The 15,572-nt window shown below is 34.1% G+C and overlaps 1 protein-coding gene across 1 annotated transcript; it reads right to left on the bottom strand.

Annotated features, from left to right (window-relative positions):
* Nucleotides 1–2,867: 2,867 nt before the first annotated feature.
* LOC112009695 (uncharacterized) lies at nt 2,868–13,880 on the bottom strand. The gene is made up of 13 exons (XM_065772660.1): nt 13,628–13,880; nt 12,643–13,140; nt 12,329–12,406; nt 11,382–11,625; nt 10,898–11,086; nt 10,505–10,546; nt 10,140–10,346; nt 9,369–9,751; nt 8,983–9,162; nt 8,693–8,785; nt 8,486–8,593; nt 7,495–7,884; nt 2,868–3,179 (listed from the first exon to the last, which is right to left on the bottom strand). Exons 2-13 carry the CDS (start codon nt 13,120–13,122, stop codon nt 2,868–2,870), a joined length of 2,706 nt encoding a protein of 901 aa, XP_065628732.1. The 5' UTR covers nt 13,123–13,140; nt 13,628–13,880.
* Nucleotides 13,881–15,572: the final 1,692 nt, after the last annotated feature.

The following is a 15,572-nucleotide window of genomic DNA, read 5'->3' as shown; positions in this document are numbered from 1 at the left end:
CTTTCGTCTTCACTAAATATGCCAATTTGAGATCAGGAAAAGGCTCACTAACATTGAATATTGTAACGAGTCTTTCTAGATCTGCTTCTAAAATTGGACATGGTGATTTTTCTATTCTGTTTAATAACTGATCCTGCTCATTGACTTTTTGCAAACACAACCGTTAGAATCATAATCAAACAAAATTCTAGCATTCTGGGCGCCACCTCTCTGGGAACCATGTTCTTGGAAAGCACAGCCACAGCTGAACGCACAAAAGGATGCATTTTATAGCTTTTAACTTGCGGCTTTCGCTTTTGTAGAGCAGGCTCGATTAAGCCCTTCTCTTGAAATTCTTCAAGAATTTTGTCAACCATTTTCTCAGGCATGTTTTCTTCTAATTTGTCCAAGATTCCCTCTCAAAATAAAAATAGAGAAATAAAAATAAAAATAATTCCTCCCAAAAAAAATAATAATAATAATAATAATAATAATAATTAAAAGTAGATTTAATTACCCCTTTAATCCCAAACTAGGAGTGTTCACGGGTTAGATTGAGTAGGTTTCTACTCAACCCATACTCATTTGATCATATCAAGTGAAAGGGAACGAAACCTACTGTTAATTAATTAGAAACAACATCTTGGCCTTGCAATTCTTCATGTGTGGTAGTTAGATTTGGTCAAAACCGATTAATGATGGAAATAAAGAGTAGAAGTAACGGAAAGAGACAGAGATTGGTTTCCACAAGATTTGGTTGGAGATCTTAAATTCTTTGCCAAATCTAGTCGAAGAACACCACATCTCCGCTATATATGGGTAGAGAAATCGTGAGAAACACAACTAAGTTTGGACGAGTTGATTTTGTTGGATTCCTAAGTGGGGAAACTGACACTTGACCCGTTTGAGACAGGTTTTGAAACATTAGAATTGTCATCGATTGTAACTTGCCTTGCCATTGAAACCACTAGAATCTTAGGGGTTAGTTGGTTTAACATGTTCTTGGAAAATTTGATTCTTAACGTGTTAATTTACCTCCTAACCTTTGGTATTGTTTCAAAATAGTTGTTGCAATTTTTTTTTTTTTTGGCTAAAGAATAGTTGATGCAAGTTGCAACAACATATGTGTCTATTCTCTCTTTTATTTGCTCAAGAAAGACAACTTCATGGAAAATATGGGCCTTAGAATTTGATCATTCTCAACCTGACATTCTTTCCGCTACCCATTATATATCGGTGCCAATGCCCCATGTCATCACTCATCCTTCAGGCCCACGATTTTATTCTTCTTCTTTCTTTGTGTGGCCTTTGCATAACTATAATTTTTCAACTAGTTGGAACTTGGAACATTGGTGTGGGCTAAAAGAGATAAGTACTTTAAATGCCATGATTCTCTCTACCCCTTCATTTTTGACTTGTTTTTCTATAATAATAATAATAATAATATCTATAAATTAAGTAATATTATTATTTTTAATGACAATGGGTTGGTCTCAGGGATGGAGATAGGACTTAGAGTTAAGAGAGGCAAAAGTATAAACAATTTTTTTTTTTGAAACTCCAAGTAAGCTTTCATTTAGAAGAGAATGCTATGTCCACAATATTTTCACTACATTTTTATAACAAATCGTAAGTGGTAGGTTATTATTAGTTGTTATGAGTGAGCAAAAAATGTTGTAGACATAGCACTTTTCAATTTAGAAAGTTAAGCTTTTTTTTTTTTTTTTTTTCACTTTTTTTTTTGGGGTGTCTTGTGTGCTGTCAAATGTGTGTGGGTGTTCACTTAGACTAGTTAGAATTGGCTTAGGAATTTTTTATTTTATTTTATTTTATTTTTTGTTTGTGTCTTGCGTGAGTTTGTTTTGGGGTGTTGTTTGGGGTTAAGTTTAGTTATTGGTAAATTTTGTTGTTAAGCTTGTTAAATTTATTTCAAATTTTAGATCAATATAATTTTTTATAGCCTTTAAAAAGATCAATAATATTGTTAAGAGGGCAAAGTAAAAACTTATTGAAACAAATTGCTAAAATTAATACACACACATATATACACATATATACTAAAAAAAAATTGAAAAAACTTAAGGGGGCCATTGCCCCCCAAGTCCAACTATAGTTCCATCACTGGTTGGTCTCATGTGTCCTCGTTTTCTTAAATTATTACATATACTAGTATATTATATCTCCCTTTCACGCAAATGTATATCTTCCTTTCATACAAATATTATTCTTCTGCATGATACTTACATATAAAATTCACCTTTATGCAAAAGAAAAAAAGTAGTACATTGAGTTCATCGAATAATCTCATCATAGTTTTGATACCAAGGAGTGCAATATTTAGTTTGCTTTGGAGGTCCACCGCTTAATGTTATTAGAACTTAGAAGCATAGTGCGGGGTTGTGTTCGAGTTAGTGCTTATTTCACATAATAATAGGTCTTAAATGGTGAGACCCAAAATGATACGAGAGATATCATCAATGTCCCATGAGAGTAATTTTCCTTATTTATTTATTTTTTGGTGGGGCTATGCTATCAAGAATTATCAACTGACAACTCCACGCACAAACAAATTATAAACTATTTTTTTTGAAGTTGTTTTATTCCCTGAAACTCATTTCGACATGACCACATAAGTTGCTATCAGAAACAGAATGAAGAAATTCTGTATGTATGATTAATTAGCAAAAGCAAGATTACAATCTCCTATATACAACACAGAGCTAGCCTAACTAACTAAAAGCGACTAACAAACTGAAAATTAACTCTCACACGTGAGTATACAGCAACAATTAACACTCCCACGTGCAATCACTTACAAAATAAAACAATCACTAAGCTACAGGTTGTATCTACAGTACAAACACTAGCTAATGTGGTTTATGTAGCTTTTATTCAATGTTTGTTGATTCTGAACCAGCTCCACCTTCTGCTCTTGCTTCTTCCCTGTGTCCAACACACTGATACTCCCCCTCAAGAGCAGCTGGTGTGTGTATGTTTATCATTCCCATCTTGCTAACAAGATTAGAAAACTGATTGTAGCTCAATGCCTTGGTAAGCATGTCTGCAAGTTGACAGTGAGTCCTCACATGATTTAGCTTAATAACCCTCTCCAAAACCTTGCCCCTGACTACATGACAATCTATTTCAATATGCTTTGTTCTTTCGTGGAAAACAAGATTGGAACCAATATGCAATGCTGCCTGACTGTCACAAAACAACAATGTTCTTAACAATCATGCCAATTTTAATGTCAATTGGATGTTATTTACTATTTGATACATAAACTCATCTTTTATGTATTATTTTAAACTACAAAAACTTGAATTTAAAAAATTGATTGATGACATGGCTATTAATCTTTGATCACCTTGAAAATTTTGCAAGTATGGAGAATATATGAAGATAATGTAATCTAACGGTAGATTTGTCAAAATTTGCATTCAATTAAAAAATATTAAGTGGTGTAACATTGCTTAGAATTACACTAGGTATAACTTGAACCCAACCTATATATATATATATGTGTGTGTGTGTGTGTGTATAATAACAAATGAGATTTAATTATTATGAAATATAATGAATATGTCTCATTAAATAATTTCTAAATACATGGGATTTAATTAATTATAGAATAAATGAGCTCATTTATTCCCTCTCTCTCTCATACACACATTAAGACTTTGGCAGTTATAGTGCTTCCAGTGGAGCTTCCAAGTACTAGAAGCTCCATATATATATATATATGAAAGCTCGATTATATGTTAAAACACAAGAACTGTTTAGACCCCCCAATTAAATATTATGACTCGATTAATTTTACTCTAACTTATACTAAGTGCGAAATAGAGTAAATGCGAGCGAACAAACAAAAAAACTACTCTAAGCCATATTCAACAAATCACAGCAGTAAAATGAAAGCTAAAAGAGTAGGGAAGAAGAATGCAAACACAAGATAACATCCGATGTGTTATCAAAGAGGAAACTGAAGTATTCAGCGTAAAACTTCTCCGCCGCCCTCCAAGCGATAAACCGATCCACTGGACAATCAGTTGGGATATATGAATAGTAAAACCCTTTAAACCTAATCTACCCAATGCACCTAAGCCCTCCACGCTTTTACTCCAACAAGGCTTCTTGGAATCGTGTCTTATCTAGCTTTGCAGATCCTGCAATGCACCTGATTGCATCTGCCAAGCCTCACCGGCTTCCTTTGGCAAATCCCCAAAACTTCCCAAGCTCTAAAACACTCTCTACACTCTGAATAGGTGTGGGTTGTGTATAGTATGGGTGAAGGGTAAGAAAATTACAATTAAAAATCCTCCAAACAGAGAGTCTCGCGGGTATATTGCGAGAAGGCCTTACTCGCGAAATACTTGCGAAATCGATAGTCTAGCACGAATCTTCAGCTTCCAGTTATGTGCTTCTCACATGCCTTTTTCGCGAGAACCCTTCTCACGAACTTCTTGCAAGCTAGTCACGAAATGTACTGATCTTCATTTAAGTTTGAGTCTTCACCAACTTAATACTAAACCCAATACAATAAAATCCCACAAAAATACAAGGGAATAAATTAATGCAATTAAAATACTTTTTGTCATGGAATAAGCCAACAATAATGTTATGATAAAAATCATAACTTAACAATATATATATATATATATATACACACCAAAGGTCAATGTTAATTTTTTTTTTTTTTAAATACAAGATAGAAATTCTACTCTAGCCTAATCTAAGTGTATATGTATGTGAAACTCTCTCCTAGAGGCTCGAATCCCAGCTCTTACCCCCCACACCCCACAAGGACTTATACTTGTCAAGTGACCACCACACCAAGGGTGCACGGTGGTTAATTCTAATTAGGAATAACTAATCTAATATTCTTGTATACATTGATGGTATATTATATATTACTCTCACATAAATATAGGTCTCATTTGGCATATATGGAGCTTCTAGTACTTATACTTGTTAAGGACTAAAAGCTCCATTTATGCTAAATGACAATGTTTAATATAATTAGGAAAAACTAATCTAATATTCACGTATACATGGTATATTACATGTTCTTCTCATATAAATATAGGTCTTATATATGTACAGGAATCGCATATGTAGGATTGACCTATATGTTAGAGAATGATGCACATCAAATGCACAAAATAATTTCACTATATTTTTTTTTTTTTGATAGGAATTTCACTATATTTTGATACCAAGGAATGTAATATTTAGTTTACTTGGTATGTCCGCGGCTTAATGTTATTGGAAATTTAATGGGGCATGTTTTAAGGGTGATTTCAAATTAAAGTTTATAGTTTCAAATTAAAGACTGGAGCTTAACATTGCTACAAATTAAACCTTTAAATTTTGAAACTAGCTATTTAGTTTGGAGCTACCCTTAAAATTAATAAATGACTTGTCTTTGGCTGCAAAGAAAAGTTATGCAACATGGAAGATACTAGGTCTAATGGTGAGACTCTAACTAATTAAGTGAGAGTCAAGATTAACCCTTGTATTTGCTAAGAGTTTTGTAACTTAGCTAATTGTTACTTTCTAGTGTTTCTAATGGAGATATCTAGGGTTTAAACCTCCATTCCTCTTATAACTATCCAATTATCAAAAAAGAAGAGAGAGAGAGAGAGAGATAAAAAAAAAAAAAAAAAAAAACCCTATGTTTATGACATTTACATTAAACCCTAACTCATAAAGGGATATAAACTTATTTCATAGTAAAAAAATCAATATTTGGCCTGTACGCATAATTGATAAACCCCATACACATGAACAAAGTGTCAATTAGTTGAGTTACACTTCTCCCTCAAAAAAAAAGAAAAAAAACCCTATGTTTATGACATTTACATTAAACCCTAACTCATAAAGGGATATAAACTTATTACATACTAAAAATCAATATTAGGCCTGAACTCATAATTAATAAACCCCATACACATGAACTAAGTGTCAATTAGTTGAATTTTGTGACTCAACTAATTAATACTTTCTAGTGTTTCTAATGGAAACATTTGGGGTTTAAACCTCCATTCCTCTTATAACTATCCAATTAATAAAAAAGATGAAGAAAAAAAAAAAACAACAACAACAACAACGTTTATGACATTTACATTAAACCCTAACTCATAAACGGATATAAACTTATTCCATACTAAAAAAAATCAATATTTGGCCTGCACACATAATTAATAAACCCCATACACACGAACTAAGATGCATCAAGCCCAAAAACCAATAACTAATCACAAAGTTGAGGAAAGGCTGTTGAAGAATACCTAAGATAATGTTTCTTCTTAGATTATTTGAAGAATTAATGTTGCTAATAACATTAGGAATAGAATTTTGTGTTGAAATTGGAGAGTGGTCGTGTCTTAGTAAGTATAAAAAACTTAAGAAAAAATAAAAAAACAAATGAAAAAGAAACTAAAAAAATGTCCACCCCTTTTTATTTTTTATTTTTTCCCAAATAATATCGTGCTTCTTAAATTTTCATATATTTTAGTAAAACTATTTAGACATGATGTTGCATAAATATTTTTCAACGAGGGTTGGAATTGCTAAAAAGAGTTGTCTGATTAAAAATATTTTGCTATTAAAAAAAAAAAGGTAAAACGGAAAAAATAAATAAATTAAATACTGTCATGACGGTCGTAAATATCTGAGAAAAGAAATCCTTTCAAAGGAGACTTGAATAAAATTAAAAGCTACTATATATAAAAATTCGAATGAATTATCTGTGCAGCATTGACAGTTATGCAGTTTATATATGGACATTATTCATTACATTCTGATCATAATTTTAAAAGAAAACCATCTTAATGAAACATGTTTACAACTCAAGAATTATCATCAACAAAATCCAGTAAGTTCCAATCAATTCAATAAGACAGTTCTTGCTAAATGGCTCCATTGGTTTCAACCATTACTGCCACTCTGTTCATCCTGCAAACAGAATGAGAATGTAAAAGAAACCGAATTAGGATCTGTACAGTTAAGATTTTGGTTAGTGGCATAACCGCACAAGTGAATAACTAGCAAAGCTAATGTATAATGAAACAGGTTAGTAGACGACCAAGTCACATATTTAATTGCTTCAAAACATAAACAATGTTAGACAGCTAGCCATCTTTCATGAAATTGATACATCAAACCACTAAGAATACTTGACCAAAAACGCAAGAAACAAGTATGAAGCTTTAAAAAAAAATAATGTCCCTATACACTACCCATCATTAAGTCAACAATCAGCAAATAGGTACAGATTTACAGGCATGAGCGGCCACATTTCAGAATGTATAGATTGATTCATTCCTCAGTGTCACAAAATTGAACTAGAAGTCTAGAACACATTTTCAGAATGTACAGACTACAGATTGTTTCGTTCTTCAAGTTCTTAAAGTCATATTTAATGAACTTGTACAATAAATCTCATTTACTAACACAATTGCATTCACTAATATTCAAAATCAGAGTCTTAACATCCAAAGTATGTCATCTTACTTGCTTCTTGAGGAATCTTTCCATGTATGATGTCATCTTAGTTATCTGTGCTTCCATGCAAGTGTATCTTTGCTCCATGGCCTCCATTTTCTCCACCATCTTACTCATCTCTGCAGTAGCTATCATCTTGGACTTAGTTATCTGTGCTTCCATGCAAGTGTATCTTTGCTCCATGGCCTCCATTTTCTCCACCATCTTACTCATCTCTGCAGTAGCTATCATCTTGGCCTCTGTAAGGCTAGATGTTGGGCCCAATACATCAGAGGGGTTTGGTACCAAGCCATATGTGCGCACGTATCCAGGTTTTTCTTGTCCCATGACTTTAAAGAAGATATCATCCCGGTCATTTGAGGTCTTTGGTTGCTGTGATGCTAGTTCACGGAGCTTTGACTGGCATGGAGAAGATTCAAGAGTTCAGATTATAAATCACCTTGAAAATTACACTTGAGAAAATATACAAAACCCCCATGTGTTATTCAATTAACGGTTTGCTCAAAAAACAATACCACAGGAGGCTAGGTATTATACAATTAACGGTTTACACAAAAAACAATACCACATGAGGCTAAGTGTTACACTCAAAACTTTAGGGGTTCCATGTTTTATGAAAACCACAAAGGGGTTTTGTGTAATTTTTCCATTACACTTGAATCACCAGTGAGTTGGTTATTGTGCCTTTTGACTAACTTGATTTATAAAATGTTCACTTTGCCTGCTATCGTTAAGCCTGATATGTTTTCTCTTATCCTATTTCTGGTTGGTTGAAGAGTGATGAGGCCTCTTCTCCACTCTCCTCATCTACCGCTATTCCTAACACACAACAATTTTAACAAAATGCATAACATAATGAAACACACAACAATTTTAACAAAATGCATAACATAATGAAGCACAAGCAGGTAGAATAACACTTTGAGATAGAAAAGGCAAACTCATGCCAAAACTTAGATTGGTAAAATACAAGATACTTTAAAAAGTAAATAAAACATACAATTTTGGCTGCTGCTTCCTCATTAACAGGTTTCCCATCTTTATGTGTGTGGGTTAATATATACACCTCATCCCTAGTTGGCTCCTCCCCATTTGGCCTCTTCTCCCTCTGCCCTCACATAGAGAACAAGTTATAGTACATTATGGATGAATGTAAAAAAATATAGACCACACAGAGCCAATAAATATTTACAAAAATATAAGTTACCTCCTCCTCACGTAACCTCGCATAGCTCTTTCTCCCTAAAGTGTGCACATCCTTCATCTTTGCACGGCAAGCCTTATTTATAGCAGTTCGCACCTACAAAGTTTGATCTATAAATTATCCCATTCCCAAATTTCATCTGGAAAGTAGAGTAAAAGACTAATTGAATGTTTAACTCACGTCTCAAAATGTGAATGTCAGTCTTGGACCATGCATTCAGACCACCAAAATAAAACAAAACAAAACAAACAAACAAACAAACAAAAATCCTTTGGCCAGCATGTAGAATATACCTTTTCTCTTTCAGAGTTCCAGTGGGATATGAGGATCGGCCATTGATGCGGAAGGACCCTCCTATCACGGTGCCTTAGTTGCTCATGTTTAGCCTTTACTAAGGACTTAAAGCTCCTCCATTTGGTTGCAAGAGACTTAATGACCCAACTTTTCCCCTTCGGATCAATGTTGAACCTTGACTATAGCACAAAAGGAAAGCATTCAATTACATAACACAGCAAAATGAACTTATATATGCCTGAGCTATCTTATAAGTTGGATACTCTTTTTGAGATGGTTTTGGACTAATGCTTATTAGTGTAACATAGGTACATTTCCTTCTGAAAACCAAAGGAACTATATGTAAGTTTCATTTACTTAAAAAAGTAAAACTTTTTGGTAGTACCTGCACAATCTGCCACATATCCTCTTTGGCTGCATACGGTACAGCCTTCCAGCTGACATAAGTAAGGGGTGCAATGTAGCCATTCCGTGCTATGGTACCCATGAAACTGCTGAGCTTGGCAGCCTCACGGCCAATGGGCTGCCCAAATCTGTTGATTGAAACATCTATTCGCTCACCGTCAGACAAGTCCCACAAGAAGCGGCATCGTGCAGGGCCTCGACACCTCTTTTTCCTAGGCTTGCACACTGACTTGCATGGTTGGTTGTGGCATTCTGGGGCCTCCTGAATCTGCTGCTGTGGACCAGGATTGTTGATCACAGGACCTGATGGACATCTTGACTTATAATTACTGCACCCCAAGACAGAGTTTGTAGGTGATTGTCCTACATAAAATAGTAGGTAAATATCAATATTAGCTACAAAATTAACTCCTATATAATGAGAACCAGGTCCTCATTGTTTACATATATTCAAGTCTGTCTTAAATCCTTGTTGTATAAACTAGCAGACATTTTAAGTAACATAACCAAGTGGAAATGAAAACAAGATACCTATAATGCTGTTCGGAAAATTTTAATTAGATGCTTCATAGATCAACTTGTTCCTTGGACAGATAAATAAGCAGATAAAGATAAAATAGTACTAAAATAAGAAACTATAATGAATAAGTTTATACAACATAAATATTAGTATGTAAAATACTAAACAGATAGCAAGTTAAAGGATTTATCATCACAGATAGCAAGTTAAAGGATTTATCATCTAGCATACCTGCAGTGTCAGCCTGAGGATGGGAGGGCTGGGCTTGGCTAGTCGTCTGCTGCGGCTGCTGTAAATGATATGACTGGTTGAAACTTAGTATGGGCTGCTGTGGCTTAGGCTGGCTGTGTTTGTTGATCATCGGACCCACGGGACGATTCAGCATGTAATTTTTTCTCCTCAAGCCATGATCCCTATGAGGTGGTAAGTGAGATTGCCCTACAAAGGATAAAAAGCCAATCAATAAAAATTTCAAAATAGATATCTTGATATTGAAATTGGAGATGAACACATAATCCAAATGTATGACTGAAAAGTTATATATAATTTATATTCAACTGGCATTGAAGAGGATTTATATTTGACATGTAACTCACCAGCACTATCATTTGTATAGCCTGCATGAGGTGGTGAGTTTGCTACAAGAGTGGAAAAAAAGACCAATCAGTAACAGTTACAACTGAAATACGTATATAATGTCAATAGGAATATCACAATGCCAAATGCAACAGTCAAAACAGTTTCTTTCATAAGGCAACTGACAAAAACAAGATGAGTATGTAGTTACGATAATGGTTACCATGGCCCAAATTGAGGGCCTGTGTCAGCAAAAGTATAACGAACATTCAGATTGATACTGACATAAGAGTTGTAATATCAATTTTGAAGAGATAAAGCATTAATCTATATATAATTAATAACATATTACATAGATTGAAGGCTTAAAGAAACAATCATCCCTGATATGAAGAATTAAGTGCATCGCGTACCTATGCTACCAATATCACTGCCAGCCTGTGGTTGGCTACTGCTTTGCTGCAGCTTCTGTGAGTGACATGGTTCGTTTTTGATCAATTGGGGCTGGGACTGGTTGGGTCCGCCAATCATGTGGCCCTCTGGATACTCAGCCACATATTTTTTGCGCCTTGTGTCATACTGCATGGGAGGCAATGAATGTCCTAGCAAAGAATGGATCCCAAACCATTAACAGATACAAAATGGATATCTAAATAATGGAATGCTCATGATTCATATACATGTTTCGAAATTCACAGTGATCCTTTATGTGTCAACAATCACACACACACAACACTGGAGATTATAATTTTTTACAAAGAAATCCACTAAGATGTGAACTTCTAAAAATTAGTATAGTCAAAAGAATCAAATGCATTAATGAGAACTAGCGAAAACTGGTATGGTCAAGTGAAGAGTGTACATTAATGAGAAATAGCATAAACATGAAACTCTTACCATTGGTCTTTTGAGTTGGTTCACAGTACAAATTAGCTGCTATCCAGTGCTTCATGAATTTCTTCTTCACACTTGTCATAAGTTCCAAAACATAATCACCCTTGTAATTATACTTGCACCAATGTCTCCAAATGAGTTGTACATCCTTATAGACATCCTCAGAATTCAAATACTTAGAACCATTTCGAAGATTGCTGTATATTGTTCCAAAATCCATTGGTGTATCTATGACATTGACGTAATCCTGGTTCCAACCACCAAACCAAAAAAAGAAGAAAAGCAAATAAGGATTAGGAACACACAAGATGATACATACCACAGATATGGCAAAGCAAAGTGGTATATATATGGTATATGAGGATATGAAAACATATAGTACTTGATAAAATAAATTATAAGTTACTGTATACAATACTTTATGACTTCAGTCAGCATAATGAAATTTTAAAAACCATGAGATTTATTTAAGAATATAATCTTTTCTTCCAAGTACATGATAGTTACAAAAAGACTACTTTTTAATACATGACAGTTACAAAAGGCTGACAAAGGGAAATGAGATAACAAGCTACACACAAAACTTGTAGTTCTTTAAGAAGGGAATAAACAAACAAATGCATTGCCCTCATATGTTATTGAATCAAACTTTTGAAGAAAAAATCCACTTCAAATTCATCAAAGATGAATAGCTAGTGATGAGTGATTAAAAATCAACAAGAGCTCCTATTTTCTTGGCTACATTAAATCTTCGGCACCAGAGTTCAAAGATAGATGCATATTCAGGTGTAAGGTTTAATTAACCTCAATATCTTACAATACAAAGAGATGGATGAATAATTTCATTTTCTATCCTGCAATTTCCTCCTTACTTAAGGGCAGACTGAAGCATTGTTCTTTAGCACCATCTATGTATGCCAAAAAATATACTTACAAAATGTGTCACTTACAGATGTTCCCAAAGCAGCTGGATCTGCTGGAACATTGAAAGGTTTAGCCTCGTCCATTTTCATAACCTTGATAATCACCTAGAATTAAACAATTGGAAACAACAAGAACAAAGCCTAACTAAGCATATAAGTTTTTTTTTTTTTTTTTTTTTTAGCAACCATAGGCTTTGTTACGTTATCATTCTACAAAAAATTTCTATCTTTTCAAGAAAAAATTTTCTTTTTGCAACAAATCTATAAATCAAACTACTAATCAAATATACTACCTAATAAAATTTTTAAACAGAAACGCATTACAAAAATTTCCATCATACCATTAAGGCAGCACATAATTCTTGCTCATTATAACGAGGATCCTCATGGATCGACTTTCTCCCTTTTTTGTATCCGCTTGAAGATACCAAGCCCCTTGAAGACTTAGGCTGCGAGTAATCACTTTTCCTGGACAATTTCACCCTCTTTAGCTTCCCTTTACTAGGCCAATTAACCAATTTCTGCACTGGCCTCTCCATTGACTCATCCGACGACTCATAACTACTATATTCAGAACTCATAACTTCAGAGCTACATGACCAACTGTTGTCACTCCCGGTTGAATAATTAGAGGAAAATGCACCACCATCCATTTCAGTGTCAATTTCTTCATCGCCTTTACCCTCACAATCCCTATCAAATTCATCATTATCTTCAGGATTTTCATCATCAAATTTATCAATTGCTTCTTTGTTCTCGGCAACTACAGTGGACCATTTTGTCTTGGTACCGTTCTTTCTAAACATACGCCTGCGTTTCATGTTCTATCCACAAAGATGCTTCACATACAAATATTTGTTAGGCCACACCCACATACCAAAAAAAGGAAGAAAGAAAAAAGAGCTTAATTTACTGAACTAGAAGCAAAAATTTATGAGATTTCACAAGCAACAAAAAATGAGCTTTAGATTTCTGCACTACAGATAGGCAAAAAAAAAAAACTTCATGAGCTTTCATAAGCAACAGAAAATCAAGTGCAGTAACCATATACAAAAGAAGTTGAAAATTGAGCTTTGAATATATTACTGAATAAAATGTATCCCTATGTCACATTTCAACTTCTTTAGAACCGGTTCAATTTACAGCTTTCTTGACAACTTGTTGATGAAATGGCAAATTGTGACTAGTACAACATCACTTAATTTCATGTGATTGACACTACTTTTATAGTTACTAATTATAATCAATCACCTCAATAGCTCTAAAAACTAAAAAAAGAATTGTGAAATTGTGTCATTAAATTCATAAATAGGCAAAAGATCATACCTTATGCACAAAACTCTCAACTCAGAGAGACCTTGGTGATGCAAATACTTGAAAGAGGAAGAGGTGCTTGGAAAGTTTGAGGTCTTGGGGGGGTATTTAAGGCTTTGAAATGTGAAGAGACAGACATGCGAATGGTCCGATGATGATGATTGATGAGCATGATAATTAGTACAGAGCTGGTAAAATGGCTTCTTCGTTAACCGTGCGGTAGAGGTGCATGTATATGAGATGTGATTTCATGTCGTGTCTTCTACTTCTTGCATGTCATTCTCTCTTCAACTTCCATTCGTAGAGCTGTTTGTCTTCCCGCCAATCACCATGGTTTAGCTACTACAAAATTACTGACATGTGACATGCTATTATTGAATGTCACAAACTTTAAAGTGCATAATAGTTTTAAAATTAATATATTTTTTAAGGATCCGGACATTAACAAATCTATTTTTAAAAAAGTTTTATTAGGAATTGAAAAAGTTGTTAAAATTTTTTCAATTTTCAATAAACTTTTTTCCAAAATTGGTTTACTATTGTGTGTCTTTAAAGCATCAGCAACGGATAGACCAAATCCCAAATGTAGGCCTATTTCACAATTCAGGCCCAAAATGCCCACTCCATTAGATGTTGTAAAATGTAACTATTGCACAAAAAAAAAAAAAAAAATTGTGCTACAGTACCATCTTAAATGTAAGATGGTACTGTAGCTGAATGGTATAAAAAAATAATTTTTTAATACTCTGTCTCCTCTTTTTAACCTGAGAATTTCTCTCTCCTCTCTCATTATTTCTCTTCTTTTTCTCTCTCTTCCTTCTCTCTTTCTCATCTGCTCTCTACTCTCTTCAGACCCAAGACCCAGTGGGTTCTGACAACGGTGGAATCGGATGGCTCCAATGGGTTGGCGTGAGGGCTCCGATGGGTTTGAATGGGTTTGAATCGGAGCTTCAATGGCTCCGATAGTGATTTCAACAAGGCATCGATGGTGGGTTTCTTTGGAGGTGTGGGTTTTGACAACGGTGAAGATCGTGGGTTTTGACGACGGTGGATCGGCGGGCTGGGTTTGGATCAGTGTGAGGGCTCCGATGGGTTTGAAACTCTTGGATTGTGATCTATTTTTGTTTGGTGTGAAGATAAAATAAAATAAGAGAAGGTTCTGGGTTTTGTTGTTGTTTTAGTTTTCCTTTTTGATGGATGAGAGCGTAGTTCAACTCAGCTTTGTGTGTTTTTTGTATGAATTTTCTTTTAGTATTGTTTGTCTAGTTAGAAAATTAGGATGGAAAAGAAAGTTTTGATGAACTATGCATTCTATTTTGTGTGGTCAGTCATGGGTCTCTGTGTGTGTGGCTCTGTGTGTTAAAACCGATGCTAAAGGTTGAGGGAGAAAGAGAGGAAAAGGAATAGAAAAAGAGAAATAGTAAAAAAAGGAATAAAATAGAATATTTAAATAAAATGGGAAAAAATAGAATTTTGGGATGTTGGGTGTGTTGTAAAATGGTATGGTATAATTGATAAAGTAGCTTTTTGGGATGGTAAAATAGGATAGAATTGAAAAAACCATTGTGGATGCTCTTAAGGCACACATTAGTAAAATCCATTTTCTAAATCACAAATTTTATTTATTCACATAATAAAAATTTAAAAAAAAATCATCAATATATATATATATATATAAATATGCACTCAAGATGCGAAAATGCTTTTTTTTGTTATATGAGTTTTTAGAAATTGATATGTGTGTTGATTTGAAGTGTGCATTTGGAACGTACAGAAAACGTGCTTTCCTGCTTTTGCATTTAAATAGTGGGTCCTGTGCACAGTTCACAAGACTCGCAAGTACTTTTTTCAGTACTAGAAACTTTAAAACTGAGTCTCATGACACTATTCACACATTTAAAAATTATTTTGCTACAATGTTTTTAGTTTTCAGTAATAAGCGGTATCTAAACAGACT

Source organism: Quercus suber, unplaced genomic scaffold (assembly GCF_002906115.3).
Source record: "Quercus suber isolate HL8 unplaced genomic scaffold, Cork oak 2.0 scaffold_61, whole genome shotgun sequence".
Taxonomy (NCBI): domain Eukaryota; kingdom Viridiplantae; phylum Streptophyta; class Magnoliopsida; order Fagales; family Fagaceae; genus Quercus; species Quercus suber.
This window is presented reverse-complemented; position numbering and strand designations above follow the sequence as displayed.